Source organism: Pholis gunnellus (assembly GCF_910591455.1).
Source record: "Pholis gunnellus genome assembly, chromosome: 2".
Classification (NCBI taxonomy): Eukaryota; Metazoa; Chordata; class Actinopteri; order Perciformes; family Pholidae; genus Pholis; species Pholis gunnellus.
The window spans coordinates 22,387,202-22,405,489 of record NC_136536.1 but is presented as its reverse complement, the minus strand read 5'-3'; the positions used below and the strand labels follow the sequence as shown (position 1 = coordinate 22,405,489).

General features: G+C 46.8%; 1 protein-coding gene across 1 annotated transcript; it reads left to right on the top strand.

Moving 5' to 3' along the window:
* Positions 1-6,259: 6,259 nt before the first annotated feature.
* LOC306712248 (protein FAM110A) lies at positions 6,260-17,990 on the top strand. The gene is made up of 3 exons (XM_079181433.1): positions 6,260-6,320; positions 14,264-14,679; positions 15,027-17,990. The coding sequence occupies exon 3, from the start codon at positions 15,037-15,039 to the stop codon at positions 16,441-16,443; it is 1,407 nt and encodes a 468-aa protein (XP_079037559.1). The 5' UTR covers positions 6,260-6,320; positions 14,264-14,679; positions 15,027-15,036; the 3' UTR covers positions 16,444-17,990.
* Positions 17,991-18,288: the final 298 nt, after the last annotated feature.

The window sequence follows — 18,288 nt, the reverse complement described above, 5'->3', positions numbered from 1 at the left end:
GAACAGTCATACATGGGACATAATTAAAAAAAACAACTCTTTATTTTTCTCTGTGTGTGTGTGTGTGTGTGTGTGTGTGTGTGTGTGTGTGTGTGTGTGTGTGTGTGTGTGTGTGTGTGTGTGTGTGTGTGTGCGTGTGCGGCGTGCGGCGTGCGTGCGTGCGTTGACTAAAGTGTTTCCGCTTGATGACATCTCACTTTTGAAGGGTGCCCGTTGCCCTCTTGCTATAGCTTCACAGTCAGGTTAAGCTCTGTCTGGCCTAAATATCCAGTAGGAGTCATGTGGCTGGAGTTCCCTCCTGTCATTGGCCCCTGGGTCTCCTCCTGAGGAATGAGGTCAGTGTGACTCCTTGTCCTGGCAGTCTGTGACTGTGGAACTGACAGCGCGTCGCTCAGTGAGAGGTAACGTGGAGAGGAAGACCACGCGTGTCCCGCAGAAGCCCTTCGTCGGTTTCTTTTCAGTGCAGTTGTCGGCTCAACAGCTCTCCACACAGAGAAAAAGTTTTAAAGGCTGTACACCAGTCTTACGCTGATCTGCTTACTTTATTGTCTGTGTTTTGCGAGTGTAGGAGCACACATGGTGTTTCTGTTTGCTGCCATTTTCTACGCCAGCAGCCCACACACAGATTGAGTCATTAATCATCACTGGGTCTGAGGCAGTTCAGGCTGAATCAGCAATGACTGCATACGTACAATATCAGGTCTGATGGCTTTTTGTGTGTCGGTGATGTGTCACACGGTGTGTGCTCATCGGTTTGTCTTCGTGAGTCCCTACACACACCCAGAACGTGTGAGTTTGAAAGCGCATGTGTGTGTGCGGGTGTGTTTGCTTGTGTATTGTCGGAGGGATCTCCCTCGTCCGCCCCCCCCTGTATGAGACAAACGACAGCAGTCTGGATGCCAACCTTTCTTTCATCATGCCCTCCCCCCTTTTCTTTTGGTGTCATTCCCAGAAGTCTGTGCTTCCTCAGTGCACGTACAGAGACTCTGCCTTTTGCCTGTCGTCAGCCCCTCTGGCTGTTTTGGAGGTCGCCATTTAGCAACATGCTACTTGTTAACCATTAATCACCCTGCCCCCTCCACACTGGGCCCAATGACCTACTAACCAGAGAGCTCTAACAAACGGCTCTTAACGTGCCTCTGTTGTTAGAGATGCCTGTTGTTGTGTCTCATCAGGATCACCTTTACTGGACTGTCTTTATGTAGCTGCAAGCTGTCTGCAGAGTTGCACGTGAGGGTGTTACAGTCCACATGAATAGACGAGAAAGGGTCATGGTGTGGTTTATACATTTCAGCGTTACAACAAGTTTCTTTTTGTTGAAATAACCAAAACTTCACAGAGCTAACGAACGCTAATGAAAGAAACAGTTGGTTTCTTTTCTTAATACTGGCTTCAACACAACAGACTAGTAGAGTGGTAGAATATTATCTGTTGAAAGTTTCAAAGTACCACGTTTTAAATTTTACACATGAGATTCGGTATACCTGTCTTTAGCCTGGGCAAACAATGCTGGTTGTGTTCGTCTTCAGTGGCGTTTGAGGTAGCTTTCTAAAGGACGTGAGTAATTCAATACCCGGTACTGGTAAGTTGTTGTTGTTGTTGCATCAGGCGCCGCTCTTAGACATTTATAACAGTCAGCTCTATGTTGGACTGCCAGGACCATCCACCCCTGAAGGACTTTCAGCTTTTGCCCTCATGACGTCTCTTCAGGGGACTAAGAGATCCCACGTCTCCTTCATGCCAAGTGCCATTAATAATAATAATGTTTAACAGTATAAAACACTCTGGCTGGATTCGTTGCACTTTCCTTGAACATTTGCACTCTTGTACATGTGTAGTTTAAATGAATTTTCCATTTCCCTGCTCTAGCTCTGTGATTTATTGTGTTGATGATGTTGTCTCTTTTGTTGCATCCATGACCTCTGCCTTCAAAACAGATTTCCCCTAGTGGGAGAATAAATATAACCTTGCACCTTGATCCCACAACTGGAAGTGCAATCCTCCCTCACTGTAGGACCCCTCTAAGGCAGAGAAGACGTGGGCGCTAAGAATAAAATCCTTATGATAATCTCTCAGGGTCAGTGTAGATGTGCTCGCAGTGGCCTAGTGCAAGCAGAGATATAAAAGGAAGTGGAAAGTGTACGTTGAAATCTCTACCAGCTGATGGATTTCTGTTGTCTCGTTGTATATCGCATCACCTGACTCTAATCCAGTTTTGCTCTGCATTTGTGAAGACATAGTATCCTTCACTGTGCCAGGAGGTAGTTCAGGGTCAGATGTCCCTCGAATGAAGAGGTTATCTAGTTCATGGAGAGACGCATCTTATTTACATAGAACACAGAATTTTCCCTGCTGCCGGGCTGTCTGCTGTGTTTATCTGCCACATTCGATTTAAAGACGGGGTCAAGGGCTTTGAAACAAGTCACATGTCGCCCGAAAGACCTCTCAATGTTTAAACAAGCCCGTAATATTTGCTTGTGTCTGTTTGCAGCACGTATGAGCATGTGAGAGTCAACACCCGTTGCATGTCGGTGTCAACCAGGCCCGATAAGAAATTTGAATTTCAACTGCCATCTATTATCAGTCGTGAACTGATCCCATTGACGTGGGCAAATTCAACACATGAATTGCAAATGTGAGCAGATGCTTCCGCTGCCCCGTCACCATTACAAAGGAGTCTCGAGATAGTTTTGTCTCAGGGGATTGATTCCAGTTTGATATCTTCACCCACTGAGGATGCAGGGCGACAAGAGACCGGGCCTGCTTGGGCAAGCCAGTGTGTGAAGGGAGCAGTAACGTGAGATGCAGCCCTGCAGTGTCCCTGCATTCGTGGAATGTGTGTGTGTGTGTATGTGTGAGACGGAGCATATGATTTTGGTATGAGAGAAAGGAGCTAGAGCTGCAGTAACGTTACACCCCTCGCCCTCTCCAGCTGTCACTATAAAAAGACATTTCCAGCTGATGAATCAAAGTTGTGGAATTAGAGCTCACGTTGTGTGTTTAATAAACATCCAGTGGGCCTCGATATACAGTAAGTCTCGTCGTTACGTGGGTAAGTGAGCATGTGTGTGTGTGTGCATCGTGGATCACAAGAGTGTTTAGCCAAATGAGACGGCACCACGCACTCACACTAATACTCTTAATCCGCCGGCCTCCTCCGTGTCTCCGAGCGAAGGTGTGTGTTCTCATGGAGGTGCTTTACCACTAACAGAGGGCCGGCTGGGACGCTCTCAGGGTATTATGTCCAAAATATTTCCCCCTGACACAGAGATCGTTTTGCGTTCAATGGATGTGAGAGGGACTGACAAGAGAGGGGTAAAGAAGAAGGTTGAAAAGAGGAATGAGACAGACGGTAGTAGAAGAAGTATGAAGACAGAATGGAGGTGAAGCAAAACACAGAGGGAGGAGAAAATGGATCGACCTAGGTAGAGAACACTAGATGTTTTGCCGAAGAGCAGAAAAGATATATATGAGATGATGAATGTGTGATCATCTGCCCCGATCCTCAGAAGGAGGCGGGAAAAGGAAGGGAGGAGAGAGTGTGACTGATGGCGTTAGCAGAAAGGTGGAGAAGTGTTAGAATTTGTTGACTCAGCTGAAATGTTTATTGTCCACTCGAGTCCCGCTGTGTGCTTTTTGACTTCAGCGCCGCCGATTGCTGTTTCCTTCTACAGCGAGGGAGTCCGCTGCTGCCTCCGGAGAATCTCTGACCACTGCATGTGTGTGTGTTTGACTTTAGACTGTGGCTGCGAGGGCCTGGACCTGTGTGTCGGTTTGTATACATGTATTTTAGTGTGTGTGTGTGTGTTGGTCTGGTGCACCCCGCCCTGCTGACTCCTTTAAATAAGCACCGCTGAGTGTCTGTTTGGACGGTGAGGAGCGAGGGCAGCTCAGCCACGGTGTGCAGGAAGTGAAATCAGCTACTCGTTGGAATAGATGCAGGTGCATTTACTCATTTATTTGTTGGTATTAATTGGACACCGGCCCTTTTATATGCAATACTCTGGAGGTATTCCAGGAGTTAAAGCTGCTGATTTTTGGAGGCCCTAATGGCAGGATATCCTTGGCCCCGCCTCCTTCATAATCATAATCTTTTTCTTCCATTCACCACACCGTATGTTATCCTACTTCCCTTCCCCTGACTTTCTCACTTACTAGAATACATTGTTTAGTATCTCAGGAGAATCTATTGGACAGGAACGGCTAATGTTTTCTGGAATAACTTGGAGGAAGTCAGTGTTTTGTTTGGATGCTGGGATGTAAACCGTAAGGTAAATTCACCTAAACTCAGTCAATTAATGCTGTTTATCTGCTTTCTTCTGCTGGCCGAAATATTTTCTTCAGAAATATCTTATTCATAGGAAGTAATATCAAACTGATTACATTTTAACTGGTTATGAAACAGTCTCAATGTAATACTGATGTCTCTATATGACCGACATAAGTGGCTGTTTCTATATAGTTAGACTCCGCTACAGTAACATGAGAGGTTTTTCTAAAAGGACTCTGGTTGCTCTGAAACACTACCGCCTTTGTCCAAAGGGGCAGCAAAAATCAACACAAGATGAAAGTTCCTCGTAGTAGCTTTAAACTGTAGGAAGAGGTTGTTTTTAACCCTCTGAACCCCAAAACCTGTCAGCGGGATGGAAAAGCATGTTTTTTTTAAACAATCGGCAAAAACTACACCGTTTATCGTAGCCAGAAGCTGTAAAAACCGTCATTATCGTCACATTTTCCTCTTTCCGATGGCCCTTGAACACATCATGTGTGACAACGGTTCAGTCAGAAAACGCAACCAAAACTAAGCTTAAAATTATAATAGTTCTTCAAAAACATTTTACTGTACATGTCTTACACAAATAAACCCTTTGGCCTAACCAGATGCTGTGAAGAACATTAAATTCTGCGCTTCTCATCGTAACTAATTGACTCGGCTGACTTGACTAAATTTCAGTGAAACTTTGACTGTACTGCAGGCTGTAAGTATAGGTTGTAAAACTGTGAATAAGTTATTTATTTATTTATTTATTTATATATATATATATATATATATATATATATATATATATATGTATATGTACTGCAGGCTGTAAGTATAGGTTGTAAAACTGTGAATAAGTTATTTATTTATTTATTTATTTATATATATATATATATATATATATATATATATATATATATATATATAACTGGTGGACACTTGGAGAGATGTTTGATATGTAGATTCCAGTGTTTTCCAATTTTTGCTAAATAAATTAGCATGCGTTTTTTTCTTCTTTATTACGGTTCCTGGCCTTGTAACTTTGTTATATTGCACAAACGTTGTTGTTTGAGTTCTCTCTACTTCTAGCCATGATTGTGCTGTTTCCATAGAGGTGTAGGACTTTTATACCGCAGTGAAAATCACAGAGGGAAAAAAACGACCCGAAACTGCTTTTAAAACGCACACTTCATAACGTAAATGGGATGGCAATTTGACATTTCCTCATGTCTGAGTAAACCCCACCACTAAGTGACATTTCTGTACAATATATGGCTGCAACCTTTCTAGGTCAGTCAACCTATTGATTAACAGACACATCTCTGCAGCTCTGGTAATCCTAGTAGTCCAGTCATGTAGAAAGTAGCATCAAAATATGGACTCACTTCAGACTGGTCTACATCTGCTGCCCGGTTTTTACCAGGAAAAGTCTCCCTGTGATCAGGAAGGATGCATTTTAGATTTTTTAGCAGCAGCAGCTGCAGAAACGGCAGCAGGTTGTTTGGAGTAAGCAGGAAACAGGCCGTCGTTCTCCCGAGAAGCAATCGTGGCTGTAAAGTCACCCATCTCTGATTTGTGTCTTCTGTGCATCGATTGTTTTCTTCATGGTGATCGCTGGTGTCTTCCTGTACCACAGCCATCGGCATGGCTTCCTGCATCACGGGTGCCGCTGCTATATTAGGGGGTGGAAACGGCACTTCAAAAGAGTGACAGGGTAATGAGAAGGTGTCGGGAAGATCATGTGATTACGAGGAAAAAGCTCTTGCTTCCTGCTCTCCCGAGTCTCTTCCTGCCTCTCTACAGAGGGGGCGGGGTCTTCCTCGGCAGTAGGAGGAGGGAAGCGTATGAGCCCGAGGAGCAGAGAGACGCTCAGGTTAGTGTTGGTTTGGCTCACGGACACACAGGACCACACACACACACACATACACCACGCTCTCATCAGACCCAGAGCTCTCACCCGCTTTCTGTCAGTGTCACCCGCGGCTCTGCTGCTTTTTGAAGAGTCCATTTTTTGGTCTTCCTGGGTTTAGGATCTCTCTGTGGGACTCGTATACATCATGTAAGTAAACTTTACCTCCTGTCCTGTTTGAGCAGATCAGAGTGCCTGCAGTGTGTTGACATGGGGTTGTGTCCGTGTGCTTAAAAGGGGGAGGGGGGCTCGTTGCTGTGGCAGGTATCGACAGCAAACTTCACACTTGAGTGCTGTTTTGACTCACTACGTCTTTAATGAGTTTGTTGCATGTTTATGTGAATGCATTCAGTCAATAGTATCTTAAACTTAGGATGTCAGCAATAGCAAGAGGACCTGCACATGTCTTTGTTGTGGTAGTTTGGAAAACCATACAGAGCAATAGAAAGGCTCTATTCTACAGGCAGCTACGGTGTCTTTCTGTGTCCCAGGCTGTGCTTCCTTGTACTGGAGATGGAATGCCAAGATCTAAAAATACTGGTCTTGATTCTAACATTTGGCAGCTCAGCTGTAACGGCGTGAGGAACGGCTGAGTGGATGTGTCGTACCTCCAACAAGTTTCACGTGGATGCTTTTATTTCAGCGCTTCAAATAGGGCTGTGTGATACTACATCAATATTGTATCCATATCGTGATACAACTAGACTTTTGGGATGTCGTTAAATCATAACAAGGCATGAGTGTTGCCTTTTCCTGGTTTCACATCACTGTTCTGCGTTACAGAACAGTGATGTGATTTTCTGAACTTACCAGACTGCTCTAGCTGTTCTATTATTAGACTTTACCCACTCAGTCATTATATCCACATTATGTGTTTCATTCATATCATGTTTTCTCCACATCGCCCAGCCCGACGTTTCAGTGTTATCCGCACACTGAGCTGATGAGGGTCAAAGCAGTTTCATGAGCTCGTCCGTCTCTCTTTTCTTTCTATGATGTTCAGAGTGTGTGTGTGTGTGTGTGTGTGTGTGTGTGTGTGTGTGTGTGTGTGTGTGTGTGTGTGTGTGTGTGTGTGTGTGTGTGTGTGTGTGTGTGTGTGTGTGTGTGTGTGTGTGCGCTCTGTTGTCTAAAACAGACAGAAACTCCATACCATGACTGCTCTTTAGACTTTCCGCACCTCTCTCTCTGTCAGTGGAGAGGTAATCAGGGATTATAAAGGGTTAACAGTCGGTGAAAGAGTACAGTTTGTCCAGTGTGTGTCTGTGCACACGAGTGAAACACTCCCTGTATTCAAGCCAACAGTGAGGCCTAGCCATTGAGGCAACTCCACGGTGACCACTGTTCCTCCCACACCAGTGTGTGTGTGTGTGGTGGCTCTGTAGCTGACTGTGGACATCAGTATGTGATTGCGTCCACGCCTGTGCGTCTCTGGAATGCGTTCATCACCACGTCAAAGGGGGGGGGATTTTAGCTATTTTTGTTTGCCTTCCATCTCCACCATATCAGCATGTAGCTGTGTGTGTGTGTACACGTGACTGTACAGGTATGCAGTAGTTCTGTATCTTTTTGTATGCAGCTGGCATGTCATTTCATTAGTGTGCTTTTTTGTCTGTATGCGCACATATGTCTAAAGGGTTGTGCGTGTTACCTGACAGTTTTGCTCCAGCCTCAAGCCAGTCACACACACACACACACACACACACACACACACACACACACACACACACACACACACACACACACACACACACACACACACACCTGAAATTACACATCTCCCAAAAGAGGATCAGTTTGAGGGGTATCATTGCAGTTTCCATAATCAGCAGTATTTTTGTTCTTTGCTGGATCAGAGTTATTTCGCTCTACAGAGGCTCAGTAATGCCAGAATCCCTATGGGTATTGTAAATCTCAAGAGTCGTAATCCTGCATGCGCGTTACCCAGTACCGAGAGAAAGATAACCACCCAACATCTTATCATTAGATATATCTGAATTGGAAGTGACCTAAGGAGACCTTTTGTACCTCAAACAGGACTTAAAGTTGTCAAAAGGGAACTCTGTTCTGTCACAGAGTTGCTATCTTCAAAATGTTGGTTTAATTCTGAAGAGACAACTGAATATTGAATAACTTAATCAACTGGGTTGTGCAAACTTTTGTTGTTTTTTTGTTGTATATTATGTTGTTTTTGTTCATGTTGTAACACATAACAAGTTTTTGTTTCTTTTTAATGTGGGCAAATGGCCGATTTTATATGTTTTGCGTTAGCTGGCGAGTTAAGTTTTCCCGAGGGAAGACTTGGCCACCTGCTCTCCACTGATTACCTACTCAGTCAAAACTCTCTTCCTGACACAAACGCATGCACGCACGCGCGCACGCGCGCGCACACGAGCACACACAGATGAGGATGTTGACAATCGTGCATGCACAGCTACAAATATACACACACAAGACAGGATTTCATTGGAATCCTCCTCACCCCACCCCTGGGTGTAATTGTGGATGGATGTGTGTGTTTCCTGAGGCCACAGGCGCAGACAGTGGTGGAGGAGGAGGGGGGGTTAAGGGGACACCAGAGGTTGTGGGGCGGGGGAGGGCCATACAAAGATGAACCCAGATGCTATAAGAACTGTCTGCTTATGGTCCAGTGGTTGTCTAGACTCTAGACCCTGGTGCGTATGAGGGTTGCATAACCCCTTGTAACCCCATGCATAACCTCAGTCATGCATGTCTCTACCCAGCCAAGTGCTGTTTTCAGGAGGAAGTGAGCTGCTGACCACACGGTTCAGTGTGGTGAGTTGAGGGCAGTACGGGCTGCACCCCGTGAGGACCGGTGCTCGCCTCTCTGTCTTCATTAGCTGTCTCAGAGCTCCCTAAATGAGCCTGGACGGGGCGTGACTGATAACCTTTTGAACTCTTCTTTTTAAGCTTTTTATTGACTTACAAACTGAAGCTGGGGCGTCCCAGTGGGGTGATAAGCCGGAGCTTATGTTGCACACACATAACATGTTTGTTTTTTTGAGGTACCCAGGTTTTGGCCTATTTTTCTTAAGGCATTATTCAACCAGAAGATACATGAAGATGCTTAACTGAGCTCATTAAGCCTGGGGTGTGATTGGTGTTCATCAGATCATGGAAATGTTAAGGGATGGTCCTCCCTTCAGAACTTCCTCTCTTGTTTCCTCTCCTGTCCCTTTAATGGAATGCACGGCCCCTCAATCCAGCAATAGTACAAAGAAAACACATATTTCTCTGACTTTTCTGACTGACATTGCACGATTATGTTGTATTCACAGGACACGTACCTTGACTTGATGACAATGTTCTCTGTCAAGGTAAGGTGGTGATGTCAGAGGGTCCTGTAAAGAACAACTTTAAATATCCCAAAAACTACATTCATGGTACCGACTTTGGTGATCTCTAAATTTTACTCTTGCACCGTCATCAGGTCCAATTTTCAGTTTTTGTTTCTAAACTCAGCTGAACTTTGTTTTTAGTGCTAATTACCAAATGTTAGCATGCAGATATTAGCATTTAGCTGCAAGCATGACTGTAGAGTTGTTAGAACTATTTGAAAGCAGCCAAACTGTCCTTGAGCAAACCCTGAATCCCTGCTACAGATATGCTCTTCTGTAACTGACACTAAGATGTGACCTCGCTCTCTGTATATACTGTATGTATCTGCATGTATTAGTTCTAAATAAATACATTTTTTTAGTATTTGGACATGATACACTCTGGGAAAAGCTAGTCAAGGGACCTTGAGTTGTCGTCTTGTAAAACAATCTTTTCTGTTGTTTGCTGTCATTTTTACTGTTACAAAGACCCATGTGTGTAGTCACAGTGGGTATCATGGCCATGGAGCTCGACCTTTTTTAAAAAGAGTTTGATTGAGTAGTTAAAAGCAATAATACCTTATTTGGAGTTGAAAGGTTTTAGTGAAGTCTGTACTTGTTTTCTTGTTGTTCTTTAGTAGCGCTTTGTTGTTGTTGTTAAGCAGCGGTTAGATCGGACAGTCGGTGTAACAGCATCCATCAGTGTGTGTGATTCATCTGCAGCAGTTGCCCGTGCATTGTGTGGCAACGACGCAAAAAGCCCAGAAATAGACGGGCTAAGGTCATCCTAAAACGGGGTCAACCTGCTGGTCACTCACAGTCAGAAGCAAACACTCCAGCTGAAAGCGTTTGTTTGTCTTTCTGTCTTCCCTGTCGTGAGATGCGTCACTGCTTCCTGCTCGTCCCTCCAGCGGCCGATGAACCTGAGAAATCGCTGCTGACTGACCCACCACAGCTCCCCCTCCTCCTCCTCTCTCTCTCTCTCTCTCTCTCTCTCTCTCTCTCTCTCTCTCTCTCTCTGCTTGGGGTGAAGGTGACTCTTTCACGGAACATTTACGATACAGAGATTTTTCTCACAGATTGAATAATTTAAACATTATTTTCTAGTGAATCCCCTCCAGCTTGGGGAAAGTTGTTTGCTGTAGCTCGACCAGACCTCTGAGACAGAAGTCGTTTAAATCACCTTTTATCCGGTTATCTACATCTCCCTCAATGTTTGGACCCTCGGTGTGCTGCTGCATCTTGTTTGTATATTTGTCACGATTCAGGACATTTTCTAGGAAGCAAAAGAATACCCATCAGATCTGGCCTCTCTTTCTTCTCGTGTCTCCTACCAAAACCCATTTCCTCACGTGGTGCTGTTTGCTGTTCATTCAGTCACTTGGTAAGTTGGTGCGAGAAATTATTGGCGAGGCAAATTGCTCCCAGTCATGGGCTCTCCCTGTACTTAGTCTTAAGTAGGCCGGTTGCTCGATGACCAGAGTCAGCTGTGGTGGAAAACGTAGTCATCCCTTCCTTTCAGCTGGAGCTTCCTCTGCCACCCTTTTGCGGCATCTCTGGTCACAGAGATCCAGAGACGTGTATCTCTCTGTTCTTGTTCTGCTCTTTCTAAGGTATTACTCACTCGCTCACATACTATGAAACACAATCTCTCTCTCCCACACACACACACAGCAGACATCATTAGAAAAAAACATACCGTTACCTGCTAATATTTCGCGGTTGGACAGCCAAATGTAAAAGGCAGTCAAATTCAAAACACCGCAGTGGTTAACCTGCGACAATCCAGCCGAGCAAGTTTCCATCGCGGAACAGAACGCTCGCTCCTCGGCCTCTCGCTGCGCTCGTTGCTTTTTTGGAGACATCGGCTGTTTGTGAAACTGCGGAACAGAACATGAATGGAAAGTTAGAAAAAGGAGACGGACGGGCTCAGAGACGTGTTTTGTTTCTCAAGGAAGTAATTCTTAACTGACACACAGACACACAGACACACAGACACACAGACACACACACACACACACACACACACACACACACACACACACACACACACACACACACACACACACACACACACACACACACGGATCTCTTGACTCATTTTGTTGCTTGATCAATTCACACCTTGTTTTTTAGCTGTCTGGCCCGGTAGAAAGTGAGGTACCCAACAACTGTAGCTGCTGTTTTTATTCCAGGCTGACATTATTTGCATGTCTTCTCAATGAAATGTGTTTGTGCATTAACAACATACTCCCAAATCTGATCTCCATGCAGGCTGAATGAATGTAGCAGCTTTTATTTGACCTGTTTCAGTCCTTTGCTGCAGATGTTTGGAACCTTGTATCAACAGTGATTGTTGTTCACACTCTTTCTCTTCACTTCTCCATCTCAAACAGTGTCCACTTAACTGTTGTAACAAACAGAGTGAATAATGAGTGGATCACGGGATTAAAGTGATCAGCTGAATGGGTTTACGTGGGTGGGTGGGTGTGTGTGTGTGTGTGTGTTTGTGTGTTTGCATGCACACCACTCTTGCATGGCTGTTAAAACCTTGTGTTTTTATAAAGGTTGAGCTGGAGAGATATCCCATGATTCCTTTCGGTTTACATGATTTGTCCACTGTAGTCATGTTTAAATGTCGGACTCGGGAATGGAGCCTTTAAATTACATTGTCATGTTGTGGCCAAGTTAGTGTGTGTACACTTCTTAGACCATAACACAATGAAGTGGGACCTCTGTCGGAGTATTTGTTTCGTGGAAAATTGTCTTTTTTTGTGGACATGAAAAGGCTCTAAATCTGGACTAAAAGGGTGTGTGTTTTTGTCAGTGAGGGAGGCCTGTGCAGGGGTAATGACAAGGCTACAGCATACTAAACGTCAGACGTTTGTCTCTCTGGTGAAGTCTTTCTATAGGATACGTTTCTATGAGCGGTCACATATACGACTGACAGAGAGAAGTAGAAAATGGTTGCAGAAAACCTTTTGTGTCTCCAGAGAGGAAGCTGTGTAAAGCCTGATAAATTGCCTCTAGTGATGTCACTTGAGTCAGCGGCTACATTTTTTTGAAGGGTCCAACAGTGTGCAAATCAATCGGGTAATCTATTTACTAATTTAAGCTCAAGAATGGGAAGACAGGTGTGTGTTTGTGTGTGTGTGTGTGTCTCACTCTGAGGATCATGGAAGCTGTGATGATGTCATCATCGTCTTCTGCACCTCTCTTGGGTTTCTGTCTTCCTGTAACTGAAACTAACTGAACAATCCCTCCTTTCTTTGCCTAGAAGACATTACATTTTATTCTCACTCGGATCACTTTCTTCAGTATTTCCATTATAGTATATTGTTGCTCGATCTTCTGAATGTTCTCCCCAGAGGTTTGCCTAAAGGCTTTTGGTCGCTGAATGTTTGTGAATCATCATTTTCTGTGATGCAAATGTGTTTGTAATTTAAGCGAGACTATTTTAAACCTCTTTGGTTTGTCACACAGTCGAGATGAAAGCGACGTGTGTGTGACTGTTTGTGCATATCTGTGGGTTTTAAAGCTCCTGCAGTTCCTGAAAGCAAGTGTGTGTGTGTGTGTGTGTGTGTGTGTATGTTTGTGTGTGTGTCCGTCCAAGTCTAAGCTGTCATGATCGCTTTTGCTCTTTCTCTCTGCTGCTGGTCTGCTGTTCAGGGATGAGAGCGGGGGAGCGGGAGGAGGGGAGGGGGGGGGGGTTTGTGGGGGAAAGAGGGTCACATGTTGAAGGAAGACGGCTAAAAAAAGACTAATTAAAAATGTGCGAATAGATATGTTGGAGGTGGAGGTGAAGAGGAGGAGGAGGAGGAGGAGGAGGAGGAGGGCCCACGAACTGGGTGTGATGTAACCTGGAGTGAAACGTTGTAAACGATAAGAAGCAGCCTGGGGAGGGGAGGGGGGGTGTTTTTCTGGGAACAGAAATAAATAGCAGTGTTTTGAATCCCTAAAACCCAGAAATACAGGAGAAATAATTAGGTGCCAACCATCAGTGGAAAAACTCTTTGTCTTGTCTCTAAACTAGTGTTGTTTATTAGGCCGCAGCACTACAAGCACCAGGACATGGTTAGAAAACAAATTGGACCACGATGACACTTGGAATAAGTCTATTGTTTACTCTCCGTCTGTCGTTCACACACCGTCCACACTTTGTCTCCTCTTCTGCGCTGATGAAGACAAAGAGCTTAACAAGAGGAACAGTTGTGCGGGCTTTCAGTGTTTTCATAGCACCCCGCTGAGCTCGATGCAAGTCGATGCAAAACATTGCAGCTGTTTTCCCCCGTTGTCCTCTCTCTTTTTTTCCCCTCTCCCCCCTTTCTCCCTTTCAAAGAATTTTCATTTGAATGAAAACCCTGCCCCGGTGTTTTGTTGTGCTCTGAGGGGGGATGGGTCCAATTGGTCAGAAACCCTTTCGAGGGCGACCAATGCGAGCGCACCTCCCGCCCCCCCGCCCCGCCCCCTGTGCCCCCGCTGAGGCTCCCGGCTTGACGTGTGATTGGCCGGCTGGGAGGAGCCAGCCTCGGTATTAAAGCCTGTCCCGTCTGCTCCACTTCAGTGTTGAAAAGAGTCCCCCGTCTGTCAGCCGGAGAAGTGTTTGTGTGTGTGTGTGTGAGAGTGAGAGAGAGGGAGTGTGTGTGTGTGTGTATATATCAGTGCGTGTGGATGCTTTTGTTAATGAGAGGCGGGCGGAAAACGGACAGCTCTGCTATTATCTGACTTGGACTTTTATCTCTTTTTAACCCTCTCCAGGACTGTGGGTCTCTCCTGCTGAGCTGCCGGATGGCTTTTTTTGTGTCGTCTCACAGCTGGACAGGCGGACGGGCTTGACGGACGAGTTGGACAGAGATCGTGAAGGGGATCTCAAAGGCTGTCGCGTCGCCGGCTGATCTACCGGACCTGCATTTCGGATTAAAGAGAGCTCCCGATCGGCTGCACTGTGGCTGACCGGTGACCCCGATCTTCAGCCAGAAAACCCCCTTCTGGGTCACCGCCGAGCTCAATAGAGGTGGTCTGGCCGGGCCTGATGTGGAATCTGACCCCGACTGACCCCGTCCCACAAGTAGCCTTTCACTGAGCGTGGACTCAGTGGGGAAGGAAGGATAATAGAGCAAGAGGGGGCGACAGGGAAGAAACGGAGAGAAGTGAGAGCAGCAGCACAGCGACCGGTAAGGAAGTTAAAGGGGGCTCTGGGTGGGAGGGAGGGAGGAGGGGGAGGAGAGTGGGAAGAAAAGAGAGGGTACAAAAGAGCTATTTTCTTAAGCTTAGAGAGGACATGTGGGCGCTCTAAAAGGATGCTCGTTGACCATTAAAGCCCCACTCTCACCCACCTCTCCCTCTGTTTGTCTCTAGTCTAACTTGTATCTCCTTGTGTCCATTGATTGCTATGAACCACTTTTTGTTACCTTTAACACACTAAATACTCTTTATTCTTGGCTTGTCTTTTCTCTCGTACATCATTCAGTTTCAAAAACCTTTTGACTGATGGAGAATATTTTTCTCTCTCTCTTATCAGCTCGTCGAGCATGCCGGTGGAGACCCTGCGGCCGTCAGACGGCCGTCTGGCCGGGATCCCCTTCACCTCCGCCATGCCCTTCAGGATACTTCACAAGGGCCCGGACTACTTCCGTCGCCAGGCCGAGCCTGGGGCCCGCAAACTGAGCGCCGTGGAGCGCCTGGAAGCCGACAAGGCCAAGTATGTGAAGAGCCAGCAGGTGGCCCTCACCCGCCAGGCCCCCATCAAAGCGCCAATCATCCGCAAGCCCCTGGTTCCCCCGGGGATGATGCTCCAGTGCCAGATAAGCACTCCCCCAGCCCGCAAAGTTCCCCGCTGCCCAGCCGACGTGGAGAACGGAGGAGGGAGGGACGGAGCGGGATGGAGACGAGGACCTGCTCTTAACTTGGATATTCTGAACAATCTTATCAATGATGTATGCGATGGACCAATGCCCTGCTCCCAGTCCTCTTCCTCCACCTCCCCCTCCTCGTCATCTCCCTCATCGGGCGCTAAGAGCATCGGCAGCAGCCTGTCGGCAGAACAAGAGAGGAGCAACCGGCTCCTCAACAACCTCAAACCGCTGAACCACGGCACCATCAACTCCTCCACCTCCTCCTGCACTTCCTCTCCGCTCAACAACAACCTCCGGACCCCCGCAGCAGAACCCACCCGCCGCCCGCCCCCTGTTCCAGCACGAGTACCCCGCATTGGGGTTCCAGCGCCCTATAGCTCCCCGAACTCAGTGACAGTGCGCAGGGTGGACGTTCGGCCTCAGGCTGAGATAAGGAAGCCTCAGAGGGTCATGCTGCAGCCCCAACTCAGGCCCAGACAGACTGCCCAGGGCCAGGTCGCACACCCCCAGGGCCCACCTCCCCCACCTCCTGCACCCTCTCAGAACCTAACCAAGCCCCAGCTCCTCGCCCCGTCCCAAACCCTGCCCTCCCCTCCGGTCTACCTGCCGCCTAGCCCCATGCTGGGCCGAGCCGGCATGATCCCGCCAGCCTCCCCCGCCTTCACCCGCATATCAAACGCCAGCTCCAAGGGGTCCGCCCGCAAGCACCCAGCCTTGCACCGGTCCAAGTCGGACCTGAGCGACCGCTACTCCCGCGCCACCGCCGACCTGGAGCGCTTCTTCAACTACTGCGGGCTGGACCCAGGGGAGGTGGAGGGCATGGGGGGAGTGGAGCGCTTCACGAGAGCAAACTCGGACATCGTGTCGGTCTCCAAGCTCCGCAGTGTCAGCACGCCCAGCTCGGAGTGCGGGGACGAGGCAGGCCGGGCAAGGGCGGACGAGGAGGACGATGACGGTCCCGCCCGGGCCAGCGAACGGGTCCCGTACGGGATCTCCGTAATAGAGAGGAACGCTCGAGTCATCAAGTGGCTGTACGGCATCCGTCATGCGCGAGACGCCAACAGCGCCGTGTCTAACGTATAGACTAACGAGGACTTGAAAGGACTTTTTGTATGTCTGAAGAAGGGAAAGCACATCTTCTGCTGCCTTATGTTACATTTAAGGATAATCCAGTAGTTGTTTATTTTCGTTTTCCTGTGAAGACACTTGTTTTGGAAATTACACATCAGTGATTGTTTTCCGGGCTGCAAGTCAGGACTGCTTCCCTGCAGGACTAAATGGACGACACGTTTCCCCTTTTCCTTCACTTGATCTTGTGTAACAATATTGGTATACAAAAGCAATAATAGACTGGTATAAATGATGATGGAGAGGATGAAGGCAGAGGAAATTTGCATTTGTGGTTCCTCATGTTACGGTACTTTGTATGTCTGTGGCTGTGTGTGTGTGTGTGTGTGTGTGTGTGTGTGTGTGTGTGTGTGTGTGTGTGTGTGTGTGTGTGTGTGTGTGAGCGCATGTGTGTGAGCGCATGTGTGTGTACCAGGGAGCTCCGCAGCACAAAGCCACTGGAACTTGGCTGCAAACTGCTGGAGAACCACGCTGATACTGTGAAATATCACATTGGAAAAAAAAAAAAAGCTTCCATAAACACATTTGTATTTTCAAAAAAAACTACTTTTGGCTGTAAGACTGTTATTATACACATTTCTGTCAGCATGCGAGTGAAACATTTTGTACTCATTCATTTTAGGGTTTCAACGAAGCGCACACTTTGCTCCCACGCGGATAATCACTTCACGGCACATTCAGGTCTATTACAGTAAATACGGGAGCAGCAGCAGTTAGCGTAGTCTGTGTGTGTCTCGACTGCAACGCTGTCCAGGTGTGTGTGTCTGTGTGTTTTGCGTCCAAAACATTATTGCTGCACTGGTGCAGCGGGAGAATAATCTGTTTACGATGTATGTCTCGGCGCGCATGAGGGGAGCAAGTCATATGATAAGGGTTGAGCTCAGAAGTGGATGGTTTTAAAGTAAGTGTAGCGTGAACAAGTTATTTTGCCTCCAGTCAGAATGGAGAGAAAAATCAAAGGACGGGTAAAAGGCAGACGGGAAAGAGAAGAGAGGAAAAGAAGAAGATATCTATGGCGGTTCTGAAAGTGTCTCAGGAAGATGCACTTGCCATACTAACGAATATATGGACCAATATTTATTTGGAAAATTTTAACTTAATGTATTTTTTAATATTGGACAACTTTGTGTACAGAATTCAATCTCCGCTCTTCAGTGCAATCTGATCACATGTACCGCAATTACAGTTCATGTAGGGTCCCATTTAAACACACCGGTCACAGTGACAGCGAGTGAGATTATTCCACTTCCACTTCCTGTTTTATCGCAGCGGGAGCGAGAGAGGAGGTCCGTCTCCCCCTGCGCCGGTTCTCTGCCCTCTGCCCTCTGCGTCCCTTTTAACGTTTCAGCACATGCAGTGTGAGCCCCGGCCAGGCTTCTCCTCTTCGTACCTGTTCCATCACAGATGAAGAGCGGAGCACACAGAGGGCCGGAGAACACGCGGTGATGCCCAAAGAGTCTTCAAGTGAGGGATCCAAAATGCTTTACAGTGGTGTATTCTAACCAATTAATAATAAAAAACAATGTTAAAGTATGTACTTGTTCGCTGTTTCTTTTCTTATTTTTTCTGGTCTTTCAAGCTGACTACAACACGGTGACCTGGTTCCACCATATGGCTGCAAACAGCTGCTCCTCTTAATTTCTTCAGTGTTTTGATGAAGCGCTGCTGCCGCCAAATGCTTCCTGTATAATCTAGTGCGGGTCCAGTTCGGCAGAGGCAGGTGTTTGGCCCCTCATTTCAGCATCGATAAAGGACACGCAGCACTTTCACTGATCTCCTCTGGACGGCTTTTTGTTTACT

Bases quoted from the DNA above. Each gene is read 5' to 3' on its own strand.
- LOC306712248 (XM_079181433.1), top strand. From the start codon at position 15,037: ATGCCGGTGGAGACCCTGCGGCCGTCAGACGGCCGTCTGGCCGGGATC.